Here is a 23274-nt window from a genome sequence, read left to right as displayed (position 1 = left end):
CAGATGTGACGCTTGGTATTCAGGGCAAAGGGTTCAATCTTGATTTCAACAGACCAGAGAATCTTGTTTCTCATGGTCTGAGAGTCTATAGGAGCCTTTTGGCAAACTCCAAGCGGGCTGTCATGTGCTTTTTACTGAGGAGTGGCTTCCGTCTGTCCACTCTACTATAAAGGCCTGATTGGTTGAGCGCTGCAGAGATGGTTGTCATTCTGGAAGGTTCTCCCATGTCCACAGAGGAACACTAGAGCTAGAGTGACCATCAGGTTCTTGGTCACGTCCCTAACCAAGGTCCTTCTTCCCTGATAGGTCAGTTTGGCCAGGCGGCCAGCTCTAGGAAGAATCTTGGTGGTTCCAAACTTCTTCCATTTAAGAATGATGGAGACCACTGATTTTAATGATTTTTTAATATATATAATTATCAATATGGTTTGATTAAATTCAAAGCTCCCTACCATCATATCTAAACCAATATGATGAAACTTTGCAAATCAACTTGATTGGAGTCCTCTCGTCATGAGTCGTCATGCCATTACTGAGAACCCCATACTGGATTTTTAACAGGGTCATTAACATTAGGGGAAAAGGACTATTTATTTCCCTGACCTAGCTCACTATCTAGGCATCGAATAAGAACGAGCCTACAGTATCCACAAACTGACCATCAGACTTGCCACCTTTCAGACTCAATAAGGTTGTATGAGCAACAGTTTTGATTACATTTATAATTTAAGAACCAATGATGTGCTACCTTGTTGTAGCATTTCTGACAATGCTAAGATCTTTTTTAGCCAAAGCTCAGAGTTTATACACCAGGCTAGTAAGATGGTGCTGACAGATATGGCAGCTCTGCTTCTACGTATGTGTTCACTTGTGAAGGTACCTGTGTGTGTGTTTACCTGGCTGGGTGGGATGGCTCCCCCTTGCAGCAGGGGTAGCAGACAGCAGAGAGCTGAGGAACGGATAGCTGCAGCAGTACGACCTGCCTTCCACACCAGGTTAGGTAGCAGCAACTCCAACAGAAACACATCCAGGTGCTCACAGAATCTCCTAGAGAGAGAAAGAGTTCAACCACCTAAAAGGAAGTGATTCCCAAACCTTCCATAACAAAGCCATCACCCACAGAGAAATGAACATGGAGAAGAGCCCCCTAAGCAAGCTGGTCCTGGGGCTCTTATCACAAACACAAACACACTCCACAGAGCCCCAGGACAGCAGCACAATTAGACGCAACCAAATCATGAGAAAACAAACAGATAATTACTTGACACATTGGAAAGAATTTACAAAAAAAGAGTATACTAGAATGCTATTTGGCCCTAATCAGAGTACACAGTGGCATAATACCTGACCACTGTGACTGACCCAAACTTAAGGAAAGCTTTGACTATGTACAAACTCAGTGAGCATAGCCTTGCTATTGAGAAAGCCCGTCTTCTCTTGAGAGCCATGTCAGCCTATGTGCACACTGCCTACAAAGTGAGGTGGAAACTGAGCTGCACTTCCTAACCTCCTGCCAAATGTATGACCATATTAGAGACACATATTTCCCTCAGATTACACAGATCCACAAATAATTCGAAAAAACAAACCCAATTTTGATAAACTCCCATATCTATTGGTTGAAATACCAGCGTGTGCCATCACAGCAGCAAGATTTGTGACCTGTTGCCACAAGAAAAGGGAAAACAAATCAACATAAATATGGGTTGTATTTACAATGGTGTTTGTTCTTCCCTGCTGAAGAAGCACCATTGTAAATACAACCCATATTTATGTTAATTTATTTTCCCTTTTGTACTTGAACTATTTGTACATCATTACAACACTGTATATAGACATAATGACATTTGAAATGAGAGAGAGAGAGAGAGAGAGAGAGAGAGAGAGAGAGAGAGAGAGAGAGCATTAAAGAAGTTGATCAGTTGTTCCAATGGACTGATTCCTACATTAGTACACGTCTTGGATAGAAGTAGATGTTCTGAAGCCGTCTCTCCTCCCGAGTCCCCACACAACAAAGTACTTCTCCAATGATTCAATACCCAAGAAAATCTGCTCTCTAGTACCGGGCTATTCAACTCTGACCCTACGAGGTACAGAGCCTGCTGGTTCTCTGTTCTACCTGATCATTAATTACACTCACCTGGTGTCCCAGGTATAAATCTGTCCCTGGTTAGAGGGGAACAATGAAAACACAGTGGAACTGGCATCCAGGTCTAAATCTGTCCCTGGTTAGAGGGGAACAATGAAAACACAGTGGAACTGGCATCCAGGTCTAAATCTGTCCCTGGTTAGAGGGGAACAATGAAAACACAGTGGAACTGGCATCCAGGTCTAAATCTGTCCCTGGTTAGAGGGGAACAATGAAAACACAGTGGAACTGGCATCCAGGTCTAAATCTGTCCCTGGTTAGAGGGGAACAATGAAAACACACAGTGGAACTGGCATCCAGGTCTAAATCTGTCCCTGGTTAGAGGGGAACAATGAAAACACAGTGGAACTGGCATCCAGGTCTAAATCTGTCCCTGGTTAGAGGGGAACAATGAAAACACAGTGGAACTGGCATCCAGGTCTAAATCTGTCCCTGGTTAGAGGGGAACAATGAAAACACAGTGGAACTGGCATCCAGGTCTAAATCTGTCCCTGGTTAGAGGGGAACAATGAAAACACAGTGGAACTGGCATCTAGGTCTAAATCTGTCCCTGGTTAGAGGGGAACAATGAAAACACAGTGGAACTGGCATCCAGGTCTAAATCTGTCCCTGGTTAGAGGGGAACAATGAAAACACAGTGGAACTGGCATCCAGGTCTAAATCTGTCCCTGGTTAGAGGGGAACAATGAAAACACAGTGGAACTGGCATCCAGGTCTAAATCTGTCCCTGGTTAGAGGGGAACAATGAAAACACACAGTGGAACTGGCATCCAGGTCTAAATCTGTCCCTGGATAGAGGGGAACAATGAAAACACAGTGGAACTGGCATCCAGGTCTAAATCTGTCCCTGGTTAGAGGGGAACAATGAAAACACAGTGGAACTGGCATCCAGGTCTAAATCTGTCCCTGGTTAGAGGGGAACAATGAAAACACAGTGGAACTGGCATCCAGGTCTAAATCTGTCCCTGGTTAGAGGGGAACAATGAAAACACAGTGGAACTGGCATCCAGGCCCAGAGATGAGTTTGAAGGCTCTAGTAGAGTGACACTCTAGTTCCCACATTCACAAGAAATTCTCTAATGATTCTCTAAGGAAAAATACATTATTTTCTTCGGAAAATAAAGAAATGGTCTAGTCCCCAGTCTATTATCGAATAATTCACTATGAAATTCCTAAAAACTTTGCATAACATTCTAAGAATACCTAATATAATCTAACGATATGGTGATGAATGATGCAGTCAGTGTACAAATAGGCAACATCATCAGAGTCAGGATGAGCAGACTGGGAAGTAGCCTCCTTGTCCAATGATGTGACGCGATGTGAAAACACTTGATGAGAATTACACAGTAATATAGAGCTACCAGGCAGCTACTGGAGATTACTGAGTGCTACACAGTGACAAACCACTGACACACAGCTGTATCTACGGCCATGTTTCCCACAGCCAGCCGGTCTGTGGATACTAAGACTAGAGGTGCAGAAAGAGAGGGGACAGGGGATGAAGAGAAGCTCAGTGACAAACCACTGACACACAGCTGTATCTACGGCCATGTTTCCCACAGCCAGCCGGTCTGTGGATACTAAGACTAGAGGTGCAGAAAGAGAGGGGACAGGGGATGAAGAGAAGGGGACCATCTGGATGTCCTTTGTGTCTCCTCTCCTCTTCTCTCACTCACTCTCTACTCTCCTGCCAATGCAATCATACTGACAGTCACTCCCTCTGCCTGCGCCCACACACACACACACACAGTTAATTTATGAGTCCGGCACCCCATTTCTCCCCAACACTGACATGTGGTATTTGTAAGTGCAAAATCTGGCAGCAGTCTCTATAATCCCTATATACACCCCCATTATACTTCTGTTCTGAGTGACCCTGTATGTTGGAGCGGGCTGTACCATCTATTCTCCAGTAGGAGGAGCCTATCTCCCACTAATGCAGCCAGTCAGCGGCCTTCATGTGTTCTATTCTCCCTGCTCTCTATCTGTCCTATATGGAAGTGGATGGAAAGGATGCCATGAAGAGTAATGGATCTTTCCAGATCGCATTGACCAATCCCATCAATAGTGTGCATGGCGCTCGCAGGCATGCACACAATAAGATATGATTATCAGTTTGGTACCCAACACACATTTACACAGTCTGACTCAAGACAAGTGCTACTCCCAGCAAGTAACGCACATGTAAAGGACGTCATGCTGCTTATCGAGGGCCGCGTCCTCCTGATTCGGCTCATACCGAGGCACAGGACCTCTTACCAATCACGGCACGTGAATAGCTAGCTATTTGGCAGCGCAAGTGGGGACACTTCTGGCTGAGGAGGCAGTTTCACACATTCCCATGTGCCCCCCCCTCAGACAGCAATTACAGATTTTGATTGTATCTGTCATTTTCACAGTGTGGGGTGTATTCTTTCTCCCATAACACATTCCTTTCTACTTGTATTTTATCTTAACCTTTAAATAGCAGCCTACCTCTCTACTTCTGTTCTACCTTAACCTTCAATAGCAGCCCACAGATCCACATGAAACAAAGCCATTATGTGTCAGTGGAACTAAGGCATATGTTTGAGGATACTCTCTCTCTTCCCTTTTCCTTTCTCTTTGTTCTGCTGCCGACATGTTATTATGTCATTTTGTTACAGGAACAAAGAGTGTATTATAGAGAGATACTGTGCATCATTATCATTGTCGCCTTGATGAGATGGAAGTTTGTGTCTGTGTGGGTGTGCTGCACTACAAACATTCTACATGGGAGAGACTGTGTGCGGGAAGGCATTACTTAAAAAAAGCCACGTTGTAACCACGTATAACAAATGGATTTGCATTAGTATATGCATTAAAAGTCCCAATGTAAAGATACAGCTCACTTTTCAAATTTTCTAGTTATTACATCAAACCCATCAGAATTCCAAAGAACGCCAAAGTAATTTTTGGAAAAGGTTTTTCCGGGCGTGATGTAATATGGAGGACCCGGCAAGCCAGCCCATTCACTATAATGTAACCTCCACAGAAATAACTTCAAATGTAGAACGTCAAATTACACCAACTACTGGTTTCAATCTAATTTTAAGCCAGTTTACAAGCAAATAATTTAGGAATTTGTTACAAATCAACCTGCAAGGTTGCTAGCCAACTAGCCTGCTAAAGTTAGCCCTACTAGCCTGCTAAGGTTAGCCCTACTAGCCTGCTAAAGTTAGCCCTACTAGCCTGCTAAAGTTAGCCCTTACTAGCCTGCTAAAGCTAGCCCTACTAACGTTACGTTATCATTGAATGAGTCAGCCAGTTACTATCAACACCTAGCTTACAGCTACATTAAAGTCAATGACAGTCAATGACCAGTTATCAAATAATGTTAGCTAGCTATATGCAGTTATCTTAGCCAGCAAGCAAGCAAGCTAGCCAGCCAGCTAACGTTAGCTATTTAGCCAATTAGCTATTAGCCTACCCAACCACCACGGTTATGGTCGGTAAGCTAGAGCCTAACTATTGGAGGCCAGCTAGAACACAACCAAAACATAAACTCAAATTAAAAGCAAAGAGAGAGAAGACTTCCAGATTGATGGCTGGGGCCCATCCGATGGTAAAACTTTTAAAAGCCTGTGGCTAACGTTAGTGGCTAGTGGCTAACCGAGATGGAATATAAACTCTGTAGCACAGAGTAGATCCTCCAAATGCCGTTGAAAAATAGTGCATTGTGGGTAGATGAGAAGATCTCCAGAATTAAGTGAATAAATATTGAATAACTATGTTTGTACTTATAGGTAACCAGATCGTGACTACAACTAACTTACTAAGTGTTTGACCACACATCACGTTGGTGAGTAAAAACTCATGCTTCCAACCCTATATGTCAATATGAATTCTTCATAGTATAAACTTGCTATACTGTATACTGTATAATCACTCACTACTAATCTTCCTATGATGACTTAACTACCAAGGTGCCCTGGGTTAAAGGCACAAGTCAACACTAAACCACATAGGTGGCCTGTGAGAGGAAGAGAGAGTTGGGGAAGGACAGAGGCTCTGCTTGTTACCTTTATGGGCTGGATGTAGCCTATCACTCACCTCTGGAGCTTGGAGTTCACAATGCTAATGTCTTAATGTCTGACTTCTAGCCTGGGTGTCCGTCTGCTTCTACCAACTCCTTTGGCCAGTTTGACTAAAAGGGTTCCACACCATAATAACTACCCAGATTGACCTCCACATGACCCTAGACATTATGTACACATCCACGGTGACACGCGCTGCACCCCGGGCAGTCACGGTCGACCCTTGGGGACCACGCTGACAAGTTACCCCACTGAGTGACGGGGACAACTGTTGCTCCGACCGCAGGAGCCACAGCAGAGACCACAGACCACAAGGCCCCGGCTTAACTTAATGCATTCCCCAAGATTAGAGAGGCGCTGGAGGGGAAGAGAGACGGACTATGTGGAAATGGCTTGGAGAGGCGGAGATAACAGAGATATTCAGGGACCCCATAAGGAGTCTTTCATGTTATTGTCTGCTAATATCCTGGTCTGGATTTGACTGAATGTAATGTGGAATGCGTGGGTGACAGGTAGCCTCCCCACTGGTGATTTAGTTGGATGTGTCTGTTTACAATGTGGCTCATGATGTGTAAATCAAATCCTCTTCGGGGCAATTCAAGTTGAATTCTGTCATTCATTCTTCCAATCATTCAGTTAGTCTCAACGCTCCATCCCTCTTAACAGTGTTGAAAGATCACTCTGGGGTGGTGATGAGGCCTGGCGTTACTAACTCACTGAGGACGGATAGATCAAACCAAAATCCCCCCTCCCCCATCAGAGGCATATTGCTAGGTATGTTTCATGTTGGTAGGTCCCAGATGTAACAAGATGCCTGTGGTGGTAGATTCCATCCAGATTAGTGAGACGGGGGAGGACAATTTAGGCCGAGTAAAGCTTTCAACGCATTTGACCTATGGCTTCTATGAATTCTAAATTCAGCCTTGTAATGAGAAATATAAACAGTCAAAAGTAGGGGTAGGGGGGGCATGTCCCCTCCATTACTAGTGGAAATTACACCATGGTTTTTCCTATTATGACCAATCTCCTATAGTAGCCATAGACTCTATATAGCCCAAGCCTCATAGAGAATAAACAGACCCACTGCAGTCTGCAGAGCCTGAGATGGGACAGCTACTATGGACTTACATAATACATCATTGACAACTACGTCTGTTGACGAGGGTTCCGTGTCGCTGGGCTGCTAATTCTACAGTTAATGAGGGGAAGTTGGAAAAACATGAGCTGTGCTAAATCTGCTAATAACACCTGGGGAGAAACACATCACGTTCAGGGCAGTTTGGAGAAATGAAAACAAACGTGACAGGTTTAGGCCAGCCTGCGCTAACGAGCCTGTGGAAAGTCAACCTGGGCTATACCGGTCCAGCCTGGCTTTAACTGTGTGTATCTAAGACCATTACTGAACTTTCACCTCTCCTTTACCCATATTGTGGCATGTCGGGAAACCAGAGGTACTTCCTGTTTTCACTCTGCGACTTAGCTGTAGGAGCTAGGTGTTTATCATGCATTTTTTGTCTGTGTGGTGGACACAGGTTTGTGTGTGTATGTGCATGCATGTGTGTGTACAGTATGTGAATTTACGTGCATGCACGTGTCCTTGCATCAGTTTGTGTTTGGCAGCCTGTGTGTGTGTGTGTGTGTGTGTGTGTGTGGGGGAGTGTGTGTGTGTGTGTGTGTGTGTGTGTGTGTGTATGTGTGTGGGAGTCTGTATGTGTGTGTGTGGGAGTCTGTGTGTGCGTGTGTGGGAGTCTGTGTGTGTGTGTGTTGTGTGGGAGTCTGTATGTGTGTGTGGGAGTCTGTATGTGCGTGTGTGGGAGTCTGTGTGTGCGTGTGTGGGAGTCTGTGTGTGCGTGTGTGGGAGTCTGTGTGTGTGTGTGTGTGTGTGTGTGTGTGTGTGTGTGTCTGTGTGTGTGTGTGTGTGTCTGTGTGTGTGTGTGTGTGTGTGTGTGGGAGTCTGTGTGGGAGTCTGTATGTGTGTGGGAGTCTGTATGTGTGTGTGTGTGTGTGGGAGTCTGTATGTGTGTGTGTGTGTGTGTGTGTGTGTGGGAGTCTGTATGTGTGTGTGTGTGGGAGTCTGTATGTGTGTGTGTGTGTGTGGGGAGTCTGTATGTGTGTGTGTGTGTGGGAGTCTGTATGTGTGTGTGTGTGTGTGGGAGTCTGTATGTATGTGTGTGTGTGTGTGTGTGTGTGTGTGGGAGTCTGTATGTGTGTGTGTGTGTGGGAGTCTGTATGTGTGTGTGTGTGTGGGAGTCTGTGTGTGCGTGTGTGGGAGTCTGTGTGTGCGTGTGTGGGAGTCTGTGTGTGCGTGTGTGAGAGTCTGTGTGTGGGAGTCTGTGTGTGTGTGTGTGGGAGTCTGTGTGTGTGGGAGTCTGTGTGTGCGTGTGTGGGAGTCTGTATGTGTGGGAGTCTGTGTGTATCAGCCGGTCCCAAATCACTCCCTATCCCTCCTTTTGGACCTCCCCATGTTAGCATGCCTGGAGAGGTATTTAAGCAGTGTAGTGGTAAAGCTTCCCAATATTGCTTCAACCTTACAGATATGTAAACTTTGAAGGGTTAGGGCCAAGGGGGAGGGATTCAAATGGGACCGGCTGGTTGTGTGTGTGTGTGTATTCAGAACTCACCCCTGGGAGTCCAGTGTGTGTGTAGCATCCAGCAGCAGTTTGGACAGCATGGTGAAGATGTGTAGTCTCATCTCAGGGTCTCTCTCTGGGTCCAGACAGTTCTGCAGAAGGGGCATTAGCAAGGGCAGGAACTCTCCAATGACTGGGCCTGAACACACACAGAAGAACAGAAGTCCTATTATTAGTACCACTGACCACTACTCAGTCAGACAGGGAAAGTTCCAAGGACTGACCAGACTGTGACACACAGCAACAAGGAAATGAGACATGAGTTAAAGGAGCTTTTGTGTGTGTGTGTGTGTGTGTGTGTGTTGCGGTAAGTCGTGTTACCAGGCTGGGTCAGTCACTGGATGGGAAATTCACAGTGAAAGTATTCCCAGCTCACACACACACACACACACACACTAACCAAGTGTCTGTCTGACTATGTGTGTGTGTGTATGACATGCTGTAGAGACAAGACAGAGGATATCCTGTGATGATGAGGGCAGCGGCTGGCCAGTAGAATGGACTTCCCCCAAGAAGCAGATAAGAGAGAGAGAGAGAGAGAGAGAGAGAGAGAGAGAGAGAGAGAGAGAGGAGAGAGAACAAGGCAATGGAGGGTAAGGAGAGAGAGAGAGACAGAGAGACAGAGACAGAGATATATATAGAGAGAGAGATATATAGAGATAGAGATATATATATATATAGAGAGAGAGGACACAAAATGGAAAGATGTCACGCAGCAGGAATGTGCGAATCAAAACGGTGCCACAAACAGGGTGAAGGTGTCAGACCAGAGCAGACATCTCAAGGCCTCTTCACACTAACTCACTGCTGAAATGAGAGGGTCAGCTAGGCTGGATTCCTCTAAAATGATCCCTAGTACACAGCCAGTTGACAATTGTCCTGCCCTGCTCTCCTGGCAGTGTGTGGTGTGGTGTAGGCACACAGACACAGAGGGGATTTATTTTTACAGGGCCAGAGGGTGCCAGACCAGAGACAGTGAAGGAACACACACACACTCACACACACGTGCATGCAGAGACACACAGAAAAACGCAGGGACATTTACGGACAAACACATACACGAACGCAGGGATCCACACACACACGTACGGAAAAGAGGAGCAATGCCAGTGTGAAGAGGAAATGGGAGGACAAAGTTTATGTCTGACAAACAGCAGTCAGAAGGTGAGACCAGACTATGACTAAGAGAATGGGATATTCTCAGATCTCAAACATCCACTAATAGATGCTATAATCTATAGCATGTCTTTCCATTGGCTCCCAGGCCCATATTCCCAGAATGCTTTGGCATAGTGGCCAGAAATGTGAAAAGTTAACCCCGGAATGGCGAGGGGCTTTGTAGGGAGTATTTTAAAAATAACCACACAAAGACTGGGGTCGGTCTGACCGTAAGCTTAGAATGGACTGGTCAGTTATGACTGGAGGCTTAGGGGACTAGAGGACATACTACAGCTGTTCATTGCTGTTCTCATACAATCAGAGCAGAAACCTCAAATACCTGTTCAGTACATCCTGTTACTATCATCTGATAAATATCTGTGGAAATCTATTGGTCCTGATTAAGCATGAATAACAGTACAACTATAAAACTAAAGAACTAAAATAACTTCTCTATTATTAGAATTATACAGACAAACCTAAAAGGGTTCCGTTTCGGGTTCCATGTAGAAACAATTCCATAGAGGGTTCCACATGGGGACAGCCAAATAACCCTTTTTTCTAAGAGTGTATAGGTCTGGAGTGCAAGTGTGTGGTGTGTGAGAGAGAGAGAGAGACGGAGACAGAGAGAGAGAGACAGACAGAGAGAGAGACTGAGACAGAGAGAGAGACTGAGACAGAGAGACAGAGAGAGAGACACAGACAGAGAGAGAGAGACTGAGACAGAGAGAGAGACAGAGAGAGAGAGAGAGAGACAGAGAGAGAGAGACTGAGACAGAGAGAGAGACAGAGAGAGAGAGACTGAGACAGAGAGAGACAGAGACACAGACAGAGAGAGAGACAGAGAGCGATCCGGGATGAAAGAACGTGTGTCGGAGGTGCTAATGTCGGAGGATTATGGGGGATAGGGGTAAAGTAATGCGTAAAGTGAGGTTCAGAGCCCTTGTAACCCTCCCTAACCTGGACTGAGACAGAGTGGGTGGAGGATTTACCCTAGTCACTAAGCTAACTTGGCTCTAATGACAAGCTTTCTGTGTGTAGCTGGATAATGGCAGGTTATGTTGCTGACTTGCCAGATGCCTCAAACTGAATTATTCTGCTGCTATCATTCACTACATACTTCAGTCAGACTGCCACCATTCAAGTGGTTTGTAGTGACATCAAAGTGCGGGGTGTTGTACAAAACCAAGTCATCAGCGATTGGATCATCTCTAACCATCAGAGTATCAAAGTACCAATGACACATTTTTAAAAGTGCCGCTTTACACATTTTTGTTCTGGCTCTGGCCCAAACCATCGGTTTCTGGGTCCAATCAGACCGTCTAGAATGGATTTCCATTCTACAAATCGTAGAGGAGGTCCTCAGATACAGACTCATTGCGAAGAAGAAACTAACATCCATGGATGTGATGTTTTGCCGGTGCAAGGAGTTTGGGTAGGCAGGCAAGTCTCGTTCTGTCTGTGTGAGTGTTTCTAAAGGGGACTTGAGTCAAAGGTCTTTGACTCAATACAGGTCTTAAGGGTAGATGACAGCGTAGAAATAAAGTGAATAGAACGGACATAGCAACATTTGTTTCCATTCCTGTTAGTGAGTATTTCTCCTTTGCCAAGATAATCCAGCCTCCTGACAGGTGTAGCAACATCACACAGCCATTGTAGAGGAGTGGGACAACGTTCCACAGGCCACAATCAACAGCCTGATCAACTCTATGTGAAGGAGATGTGTCGCACTGCATGAGGGAAATGGTGGTCACACCAGATACTGGCTGGTTTTCTGATCCACAAGCCTTCTTTTTGTTTTGTTGGTATATGTGACTAACACATGTATATGTGTATTCCCAGTCATGTGAAATCCATAGATTAGGGCCTAATGAATGTATTTCAACAGACTGATTTCCTGATATGAACTGGAACTCAGTCAAACCTTTGAAATGATGGCATGCTGTGTTTATATTTTTGTTCAGTGTAAATCTATGATGGTGGCTGTTTGGCTGGTATGGAATGAAGGGTTGTCTTCAATGACAATATCCACTCTATAACTGGTATTTATAGGAGTGGTGGGGAAACAACATGGAGGTAATAGCTTGACTATAGTCTCACCTGACTGGCCAGCGATGACATGTAGCAAATATTGTATACTATATTGACAAGATAGTCAAGTGACCCGCACTAACAGTAGAAATACATGTCCTCAAATATGGAAGTCAGGGTGGAGGCGGCGAGATCAGGTGGAACCATTCTAGCCAATGAGAGGGCAGATATGCATGTGAACAACAGGCCATAGAGATAGATGACTCATCTTTGTATCTGTGCCATTATAGAGTCTGTGACCGCAAGGGCAGCACCATTGAAGCCATTTCCATTTTAAAGTAGTCAATTTTCTTATTCTTCATTGGCTGATTGCTCCAAAATCATAAGAATCCCCACCCAATTGTCTACTTTAAAATGGTGGAAGCTCTCAATGGCAATATCCACACTAAAACGGGTTATATCCATGATGAGTCCTCTCCCTATGACAACAGGAACAACTCCAATATAAAGTTGTTTTTTTCAAAGTTGGGTAAATGCAACGCATGTCCACTTATATCAGTAAATTCGGAACAACCTAACCATTCCGAAACTTCAGTTGATCGAATAAGGATCACTTAGCAAATGAGCAATTCCATTTTTTGTTGACCAAATTCAACACTCTCCCATTGACCAAAAATTCCTCCCTTCTTAGGCTTATTTTCGTGGACAGATTTTGGGCGGAGTAAAACCTCTTGCTTCGCCTCTTCCCCTCTGCCTTTGGTCTCACATGATTCTGACAATAATGTGGTTTTAGTCTCACCTGATTGGCTAGATATGACTGTTTGGACAGTAATGGGTTGGTTGCAGATTGGTCTTCTGATTGGACAGAATTTACCTGTATTCTCACCTGATTGGCCAGCAATGTGGCTATATGCTCACCTGATTGGCCAGCGATGTGGCTATAGTCTCACATGACTGGCCAGAGATGACCTATAGCAGAGCTCTCCAACCCTGTTCCTGTAGGTTCTCTCCAACCCGAATCTAACACACCTGATTTGAATGAATATCTATCTGATCAGTTGAGTCACGTTAGTTACAAGTGGAGTTGGATTTAAAACCTACATGAGGGTAGGCTCTCCAGGAACACGCTTGGAGAAGCCTGACCTATAGTCTCACCTGATTGGGTGGCGATGACCTGGAGCTGCAGTCTCTGGGGGGAGTAGCTGGTCCAGGTCTTCTGAGAGGCTGAGAGCCACTGGAGCAGCTGATCCATGTGCTGCCTGTAGAGGTCAGCTACTGTAGCCAGACCCTGGACCTTACACAGAGACACTACGCTCTGCTCTGCCTGAGAGGAGAGAGAGAGGGAGAGATGGAGAGAGAGATGGAGAGAGACAGAGACAGAGAGCGAGATGGAGATAGATACAGAGAGCAAGATGGAGAGAGAGAGAATGAGAGGAGAGAGAGATGGAGAGGGAGATGGAGAGGAAAGAGAGACAGATGGAGAGAGAGAGATGGAGAGAGAGAGACAGATGGAGAGAGAGAGATGGAGAGGAGACAGAGAGCAAGATGGAGATAGAGAAAGAGCAAGATTGAGAGAGAGAGAATGAGAGGAGAGAGAGATGGAGAGGGAGATGGAGAGGAGAGAGAGACAAAGAGAGAGGGAGAGGGAGATGGAGAGGAGCGAGGGATAGAGAAAGAAACAGGAAGGGAAGGTGAGAGAAAGTGATCAACACATTCCATTAAAATGTTACTGGCTGTGTTGCAAGTTTAGATTACATCTGGGAACAGAAGCATGAACAGTAACTTTACCATGAAAATAATAACTCTCCTAAAAGGCTGCAAACAATGTGCTTCACATGCTCTTAGTCTTATACATCAAACCACTGGGATGTAAACACTAACACATGTACCCATACAGAAAACACATGCTCTTAGTCTTATACATCAAACCACTGGGATGTAAACACTAACACATGTACCCATACAGAAAACACATGCTCTTAGTCTTATACATCAAACCACTGGGATGTAAACACTAACACATGTACCCATACAGAAAACACATGCTCTTAGTCTTATACATCAAACCACTGGGATGTAAACACTAACACATGTACCCATATAGAAAACACATGCTCTTAGTCTTATACATCAAACCACTGCAAACACTAACACATGGAAAACACATGTCTTATACATCAAACCACTGGGATGTAAAACTAACACATGTACCCATACAGAAAACACATGCTCTTAGTCTTATACATCAAACCACTGGGATGTAAACACTAACACATGTACCCATACAGAAAACACATGCTCTTAGTCTTATACATCAAACCACTGGGATGTAAACACTAACACATGTACCCATACAGAAAACACATGCTCTTAGTCTTATACATCAAACCACTGGGATAGTCTTATACATCAAACCACTGGGATGTAACACATGTACCCATACAGAAAACACATGCTCTTAGTCTTATACATCAAACCACTGGGATGTAAACACTAACACATGTACCCATACAGAAAACACATGCTCTTAGTCTTATACATCAAACCACTGGGATGTAAACACTAACACATGTACCCATACAGAAAACACATGCTCTTAGTCTTATACATCAAACCACTGGGATGTAAACACTAACACATGTACCCATACAGAAAACACATGCTCTTAGTCTTATACATCAAACCACTGGGATGTAAACACTAACACATGTACCCATACAGAAAACACATGCTCTTAGTCTTATACATCAAACCACTGGGATGTAAACACTAACACATGTACCCATACAGAAAACACATGCTCTTAGTCTTATACATCAAACCACTGGGATGTAAACACTAACACATGTACCCATACAGAAAACACATGCTCTTAGTCTTATACATCAAACCACTGGGATGTAAACACTAACACATGTACCCATACAGAAAACAAACAGGAAGCATACATCCCATAGTCATAGTAACATCAACGGAGAGGAAATGAGCAGAGTGAGAGAAAGGAGCGTGAGCATAGTGTTGTCTCTTCAGGACAGAGGAAATGACCTCGAGGGGCGCGTTATGGTCCCCATGAGGGGAGGCGGGGATGGACACTGTCTGATTGACTGTCCTCTTGAGTCAATAGTGTTAACCCCCTGCGAAGGGAGCTAACAACCCCCCCACAAACCCTGACTGGAAGATCATTTTCTGGGAAAACTGGCGTTGCCATTCCCCCTGGGAGGTGGAACAACGTCCAGGAATGTCCCAGGCCATGCTCTCCCTCCCTTCTTCTGTACATGTCCAAGGCCATGCTCTCCCTCCCTCCTTCTCTACATGTCCCAGGCCATGCTCTCCCTCCCTCCTTCTCTACATGTCCCAGGCCATGCTCTCCCTCCCTCCTTCTCTACATGTCCCAGGCCATGCTCCCTCCTCTACATGTCCCAGGCCACTGATGTAAACCTCCCTCCTCTACATACAGAAGGCCATGCTCTTCCCTCTCTCTACATGTCCAAACCATGGGATGTCCTTCCCTCCTTCTCTACATGTCCCAGGCCATCCCAGAAAACACATGCTCTTAGTCTTATCTCAAACCATGTCCCAGGATGCTCTCCCTCCCTCCACATGTACCCATACATGTCCCAGGCCATGCACTCCCTCCCTCCTTCTCTACATGTCCCAGGCCATGCTCTCTTATACCTCCCTCTCTAACACATGTACCCATACAGAAAACACATGCTCTTAGTCTGTACCCATACAGAAAACACATGTCCCAGGCCATGCTCTCCCTCCCACTTCTCTACATGTCCCAGGCCATGCTCTCCCTCCCTCCTCTCTACATGTCCCTGTCCCTATTCTCCCTCCCTCAAACTCTACATGTCCCAGGCCATGCTCTCCCTCCCTCCTTCCCTCCTTATCTACATGTCCCTGTCCCTATTCTCCCTTCCTCCTTCTCTACATGTCCCTGTCCCTATTCTCCTGTAAACTCTACATGACCCTGTCCCTATTCCCCTCCCACAAAACTACATGACCCTGTCCCTATTCTCCTCTCCCTCCTTCTCTACATGTCCCTGTCCCTATTCTCCCTCCCTCCCTCCTTCTCTACATGTCCCTGTCCCTATTCTCCCTCCCTCCTTCTCTACATGTCCCTGTCCATATTCTCCCTCCCTCCTTCTCTACATGTCCCTGTCCCTATTCTCCCTCCCTCCTTCTCTACATGTCCCTGTCCCTATTCTCCCTTCCTCCTTCTCTACATGTCCCTGTCCCTATTCTCCCTCCCTCCTTCTCTACATGTCCCTGCCCCTATTCTCCCTCCCTCCTTCCTCCTTCTCTACATGTCCCTGTCCCTATTCTCCCTCCCTCCATGTCCCTGTCCCTATTCTCCCTCCCTCCTTCCTCCTTCTCTACATGTCCCTGTCCCTATTCTCCCTCCCTCCTTCTCTACATGTCCCTGTCCCTATTCTCCCTCCCTTCTTCTCTACATGTCCCTGTCCCTATTCTCCCTCCCTTCTTCTCTACATGTCCCTGTCCCTATTCTCCCTCCTTCCTTCTCTACATGTCCCTGTCCCTATTCTCCCTCCTTCCTTCTCTACATGTCCCTGTCCCTATTCTCCCTCCTTCCTCCTTCTCTACATGTCCCTGTCCCTATTCTCCCTCCCTCCTTCTCTACATGTCCCTGTCCCTATTCTCCCTCCCTCCTTCCCCCTTCTCTACATGTCCCTGTCCCTATTCTCCCTCCCTCCTTCCCCCCTTCTCTACATGTCCCTGCCCCTATTCTCCCTCCCTCCTTCCCCCTTCTCTACATGTCCCAGGCCATGCTCTCCCTCCCTCCTTCTCTACATGTCCCTGTCCCTATTCTCCCTCCCTCCTTCTCTACATGTCCCAGGCCATGCTCTCCCTCCCTCCTTCCCTCCTTATCTACATGTCCCTGTCCCTATTCTCCCTTCCTCCTTCTCTACATGTCCCTGTCCCTATTCTCCTCCCTCCTTCTCTACATGTCCCTGTCCCTATTCTCCCTCCCTCCTTCTCTACATGTCCCTCCCTATTCTCCCTCCCTCCTTCTCTACAAACCCTGTCCCTATTCTCCCTCCCTCCTTCTCTACATGTCCCTGTCCCTATTCTCCCTCCCTCCTTCTCTACATGTCCCTGTCCCTATTCTCCTCCTTCCTCCTTCTCTACATGTCCCTGTCCCTATTCTCCCTCCCTCCAGTCTATACATGTCCCTGTCCCTATGTCCCTCCCTCCCTCCTCCTTCTCTACATGTCCCTGTCCCTATTCTCCCTCCCTCCTTCTCTACATGTCCCTGTCCCTATACATCCCTGTCCCCCTCCCTCCTTCTCTACATGTCCCTGTCCCTATTCTCCCTCCTTCCTTCTCTACATGTCCCTGTCCCTATTCTCCCTCCCTCCTCCTTCTCTACATGTCCCTGTCCCTATTCTCCCTCCTTCCTCCTTCTCTACATGTCCCTGTCCCTATTCTCCCTCCTTCCTTCTCTACATGTCCCTGTCCCTATTCTCCCTCCTTCCTTCTCTACATGTCCCTGTCCCTATTCTCCCTCCCTCCTTCTCTACATGTCCCTGTCCCTATTCTCCCTCCCTCCTTCTCTACATGTCCCAGGCCATGCTCTCCCTCCCTCCTTCTCTACATGTCCCTGTCCCTATTCTCCCTCCCTCCTTCTCTACATGTCCCAGTCCCATTCTCTCCCTCCCTCCTTCCCTCCTTATCTACATGTCCCTGTCCCTATTTCCCTCCCTCCCTCCTTCTCTACATGTCCCTGTCCCTATTCTCCCTCCCTCCTTCTCTACATGTCCTGTCCCTATTCTCCCTCCCTCCTTCTCTACATGTCCCTGTCCCTATTCTCCCTCCCTCCTTCTCTACATGTCCCTGTCCCTATTCTCCCTCCCTCCTTCTCTACATGTCCCTGTCCCTATCTCCTCCCTCCTTCTCTACATGTCCCTGTCCCTATTCTCCTCCCTCCTTCTCTACATGTCCCTGTCCCCTCCTCCCTCCTTCTCTACATGTCCCTGTCCCTATTCTCCCTCCCTCCTTCTCTACATGTCCCTGTCCCTATTCTCCCTCCCTCCTTCTCTACATGTCCCTGTCCCTATCCTCTCCATGTCCCAGTCCCTCCTCCCTCCCTCCTTCTCTACATGTCCCTGTCCCTATTCTCCCTCCCTCCTTCTCTACATGTCCCAGGCCATTCTCCCTCCCTCCTCTACATGTCCCTGTCCCATTCTCCCTCCCTCCTTCTCTACATGTCCCTGTCCCTATTCTCCCTCCTCCCTCCTTCTCTACATGTCCCTGTCCCTATTCTCCCTCCCTCCTTCTCTACATGTCCCTGTCCCTATTCTCCCTCCCTCCTTCTCTACATGTCCCTGTCCCTATTCTCCTCCCTCCTTCTCTACATGTCCCTGTCCCTATTCTCCCTCCCTCCTTCTCTACATGTCCCTGTCCCTATTCTCCCTCCCTCCTTCTCTACATGTCCCTGTCCTATTCTCCCTCCCTCCTTCTCTACATGTCCCTGTCCCTATTCTCCTCCCTCCTTCTCTACATGTCCCTGTCCCTATTCTCCCTCCCTCCTTCTCTACATGTCCCTGTCCCTATTCTCCTCCTCCTTCTCTACATGTCCCTGTCCCTATTCTCCCTCCCTCCTTCTCTACATGTCCCTGTCCCTATTCTCATGTCCCTCCCTATTCCTCCTTCTCTACATGTCCCTGTCCCTATTCTCCCTCCCTCCTTCTCTACATGTCCCTGTCCCTATTCTCCCTCCCTCCTTCTCTACATGTCCCTGTCCCTATTCTCCCTCCCTCCTTCTCTACATGTCCCTGTCCCTATTCTCTCCCTCCTCCTTCTCTACATGTCCCTGTCCCTATTCCCTCCCTCCCTCCTTCTCTACATGTCCCTGTCCCTATTCTCCCTCCCTCCTTCTCTACATGTCCCTGTCCCTATTCTCCCTCCCTCCTTCTCTACATGTCCCTGTCCCTATTCTCCTCCCTCCTCCTTCTCTACATGTCCCTGTCCCTATTCTCCCTCCCTCCTTCTCTACATGTCCCTGTCCCTATTCTCCCTCCCTCCTTCTCTACATGTCCCTGTCCCTATTCTCCCTCCCTCCTTCTCTACATGTCCCTGTCCCTATTCTCCCTCCTCCTTCTCTTCTCTACATGTCCCTGTCCCTATTCTCCCTCCCTCCTTCTCTACATGTCCCTGTCCCTATTCTCCCTCCCTCCTTCTCTACATGTCCCTGTCCCTATTCTCCCTCCCTCCTTCTCTACATGTCCCTGTCCCTATTCTCCCTCCCTCCTTCTCTACATGTCCCTGTCCCTATTCTCCCTCCCTCCTTCTCTACATGTCCCTGTCCCTATTCTCCCTCCCTCCTTCTCTACATGTCCCTGTCCCTATCTCCCTCCCCCTCCTTCTCTACATGTCCCTGTCCCTATTCTCCCTCCCTCCTTCTCTACATGTCCCTGTCCCTATTCTCCCTCCCTCCTTCTCTACATGTCCCTGTCCCTATTCTCCCTCCCTCCATGTCCCTGTCCCTATTCTCCCTCCCCCCTTCCTCCTTCTCTACATGTCCCTGTCCCTATTCTCCCTCCCTCCTTCTCTACATGTCCCAGGCCATGCCCTCCCTCCCTCCTTCTCTACATGTCCCTGTCCCTATTCTCCCTCCCTCCTTCTCTACATGTCCCAGGCCATGCTCTCCCTCCCTCCTTCCCTCCTTATCTACATGTCCCTGTCCCTATTCTCCCTCCCTCCTTCTCTACATGTCCCTGTCCCTACATTCCCTATTCTCCCTCCCTCCTTCTCATGTCCCTGTCCTGTCCCTATTCTCCCTCCCTCCTTCTCTACATGTCCCTGTCCCTATTCTCCCTCCCTCCTTCTCTACATGTCCCTGTCCCTATTCTCCTCCCTCCTTCTCTACATGTCCCTGTCCCTATTCTCCCTCCCTCCTTCTCTACATGTCCCTGTCCCTATTCTCCCTCCCTCCTTCTCTACATGTCCCTGTCCCTATTCTCCCTCCCTCCTTCTCTACATGTCCCTGTCCCTATTCTCCCTCCCTCCTTCTCTACATGTCCCTGTCCCTATTCTCCCTCCCTCCATGTCCCTGTCCCTATTCTCCCTCCCCCTTCCTCCTTCTCTACATGTCCCTGTCCCTATTCTCCCTCCCTCCCTCCTTCTCTACATGTCCCTGTCCCTATTCTCCCTCCCTCCTTCTCTACATGTCCCTGTCCCTATTCTCCCTCCCTCCTTCTCTACATGTCCCTGTCCCTATTCTCCCTCCCTCCTTCTCTACATGTCCCTGTCCCTATTCTCCCTCCCTCCTTCTCTACATGTCCCTGTCCCTATTCTCCCTCCCTCCTTCTCTACATGTCCCTGTCCCTATTCTCCCCTCCCTACTTCTCTGTCCCATGTCCCTGTCCCTATTCTCCCTCCCTCCTCCCTCCTTCTCTACATGTCCCTGTCCCTATTCTCCCTCCCTCCTTCTCTACATGTCCCTGTCCCTATTCTCCCTCCCTCCTTCTCTACATGTCCCTGTCCCTATTCTCCTCCTCCCTCCTTCTCTACATGTCCCTGTCCCTATTCTCCCTCCCTCCTTCTCTACATGTCCCTGTCCCTATTCTCCCTCCCTCCTTCTCTACATGTCCCTGTCCCTATTCTCCCTCCCTCCTTCTCTACATGTCCCTGTCCCTATTCTCCCTCCCTCCTTCTCTACATGTCCCTGTCCCTATTCTCCCTCCCTCCTTCCTCCTTCTCTACATGTCCCTGTCCCTATTCTCCTCCTCCTCCTTCTCTACATGTCCCTGTCCCTATTCTCCCTCCTTCCTTCTCTACATGTCCCTGTCCCTATTCTCCCTCCTCCTCCTTCTCTACATGTCCCTGTCCCTATTCTCCCTCCCTCCTTCTCTACATGTCCCTCCCTCCTTCTCTACATGTCCCTGTCCCTATTCTCCCTCCTCCTTCTCTACATGTCCCTGTCCCTATTCTCCCTCCTCCTTCTCTACATGTCCCTGTCCCTATTCTCCCTCCCTCCTTCTCTACATGTCCCTGTCCCTATTCTCCCTCCCTCCTTCTCTACATGTCCCTGTCCCTATTCTCCCTCCCTCCTTCTCTACATGTCCCTGTCCCTATTCTCCCTCCCTCCTTCTCTACATGTCCCTGTCCCTATTCTCCCTCCCTCCTTCTCTACATGTCCCTGTCCCTATTCTCCCTCCCTCCTTCTCTACATGTCCCTGTCCCTATTCTCCCTCCCTCCTTCTCTACATGTCCCTGTCCCTATTCTCCTCCTCCTTCTCTACATGTCCCTGTCCCATTCCTCCATGTCCCTGTCCCTATTCTCCCTCCCTCCTTCTCTACATGTCCCTGTCCCTATTCTCCCTCCCTCCTTCTCTACATGTCCCAGGCCATGCTCCCTCCCTCCTTCTCTACATGTCCCTGTCCCTATTCTCCTCCCTCCTTCTCTACATGTCCCTGTCCCTATTCTCCCTCCTCCTTCTCTACATGTCCCTGTCCCTATTCTCCCTCCTCCTTCTCTACATGTCCCTGTCCCTATTCTCCCTCCCTCCTTCTCTACATGTCCCTGTCCCTATTCTCCCTCCCTCCTTCTCTACATGTCCCTGTCCCTATTCCCTCCCTCCCTCCTTCTCTACATGTCCCTGTCCCTATTCTCCCTCCCTCCCTCCTTCTCTACATGTCCCTGTCCTATTCTCCCTCCCTCCTTCTCTACATGTCCCTGTCCCTATTCTCCCTCCCTCCTTCTCTACATGTCCCTGTCCCTATTCTCCCTCCCTCCTTTCTCTACATGTCCCTGTCCCTATTCTCCCTCCTCCTTCTCTACATGTCCCTGTCCCTATTCTCCCTCCCTCCTTCTCTACATGTCCCTGTCCCTATTCTCCCTCCCTCCTTCTCTACATGTCCCTGTCCCTATTCTCCCTCCCCCTTCCTTCTCTACATGTCCCTGTCCCTATTCTCCCTCCCTCCTTCTCTACATGTCCCTGTCCCTATTCTCCCTCCCTCCTTCTCTACATGTCCCTGTCCCTATTCTCCCTCCCTCCTTCTCTACATGTCCCTGTCCCTATTCTCCCTCCCTCCTTCTCTACATGTCCCTGTCCCTATTCTCCCTCCCTCCTTCTCTACATGTCCCTGTCCCTATTCTCCCCCTCCCTCCTTCTCTACATGTCCCTGTCCCTATTCTCCCTCCCTCCTTCTCTACATGTCCCTGTCCCTATTCTCCCTCCCTCCTTCTCTACATGTCCCTGTCCCTATTCTCCCTCCCTCCTTCCTTCTCTACATGTCCCTGTCCCTATTCTCTCCCTCCTTCCTTCTCTACATGTCCCAGGCCATTCTCCCTATTCTCCTTCTCTACATGTCCCTGTCCCTATTCTCCCTCCCTCCTTCTCTACATGTCCCTGTCCCCTCCCTCCCTCCCCCTTATCTACATGTCCCTGTCCCCTCCCTTCCTCCTTCTCTACATGTCCCTGTCCCTATTCTCCCTCCCTCCTTCTCTACATGTCCCTGTCCCTATTCTCCCTCCCTCCTTCTCTACATGTCCCTGTCCCTATTCTCCCTCCCTCCTTCTCTACATGTCCCTGTCCCTATTCTCCTCCCTCCTTCTCTACATGTCCCTGTCCCTATTCTCCCTCCCTCCTTCTCTACATGTCCCTGTCCCTATTCTCCCTCCCTCCTTCTCTACATGTCCCTGTCCCTATTCTCCCTCCCTCCTTCTCTACATGTCCCTGTCCCTATTCTCCCCTCCCTCCTTCTCTACATGTCCCTGTCCCTATTCTCCCTCCCTCCTTCTCTACATGTCCCTGTCCCTATTCTCCCTCCCTCCTTCTCTACATGTCCCTGTCCCTATTCTCCCTCCCTCCTTCTCTACATGTCCCTGTCCCTATTCTCCCTCCCTCCTTCTCTACATGTCCCTGTCCCTATTCTCCCTCCCTCCTTCTCTACATGTCCCTGTCCCTATTCTCCCTCCTCCTTCTCTACATGTCCCTGTCCCTATTCTCCCTCCCTCCTTCTCTACATGTCCCTGTCCCTATTCTCCCTCCCTCCTTCTCTACATGTCCCTGTCCCTATTCTCCCTCCCTCCCATGTCCCTTCTCCATGTCCCTGTCCCTATTCTCCCTCCCTTCTCCTTCTCTACATGTCCCTGTCCCTATTCTCCCTCCCTCCTTCTCTACATGTCCCTGTCCCTATTCTCCCTCCTCCTTCTCTACATGTCCCTGTCCCTATTCTCCCTCCCTCCTTCTCTACATGTCCCTGTCCCTATTCTCCT

General features: G+C 48.0%; 1 protein-coding gene across 1 annotated transcript in view; it reads right to left on the bottom strand.

Moving 5' to 3' along the window:
- The window catches only part of LOC115115834 (dynein axonemal assembly factor 5), an 81847-nt gene that overhangs the window by 13472 nt on the left and 45101 nt on the right, over window positions 1-23274 (bottom strand). Inside the window, exons 8-10 of the mRNA XM_065010580.1 lie at window positions 13182-13350; window positions 8829-8976; window positions 897-1047 (exon numbers count right to left, since the gene is read on the bottom strand). Of these exons, the coding sequence (XP_064866652.1) occupies window positions 897-1047; window positions 8829-8976; window positions 13182-13350 (468 nt within the window). The remainder of the gene's footprint in view (window positions 1-896; window positions 1048-8828; window positions 8977-13181; window positions 13351-23274) is intronic.

Source organism: Oncorhynchus nerka, linkage group LG26 (genome assembly GCF_034236695.1).
Source record: "Oncorhynchus nerka isolate Pitt River linkage group LG26, Oner_Uvic_2.0, whole genome shotgun sequence".
Classification (NCBI taxonomy): domain Eukaryota; kingdom Metazoa; phylum Chordata; class Actinopteri; order Salmoniformes; family Salmonidae; genus Oncorhynchus; species Oncorhynchus nerka.
This window is presented reverse-complemented; position numbering and strand designations above follow the sequence as displayed.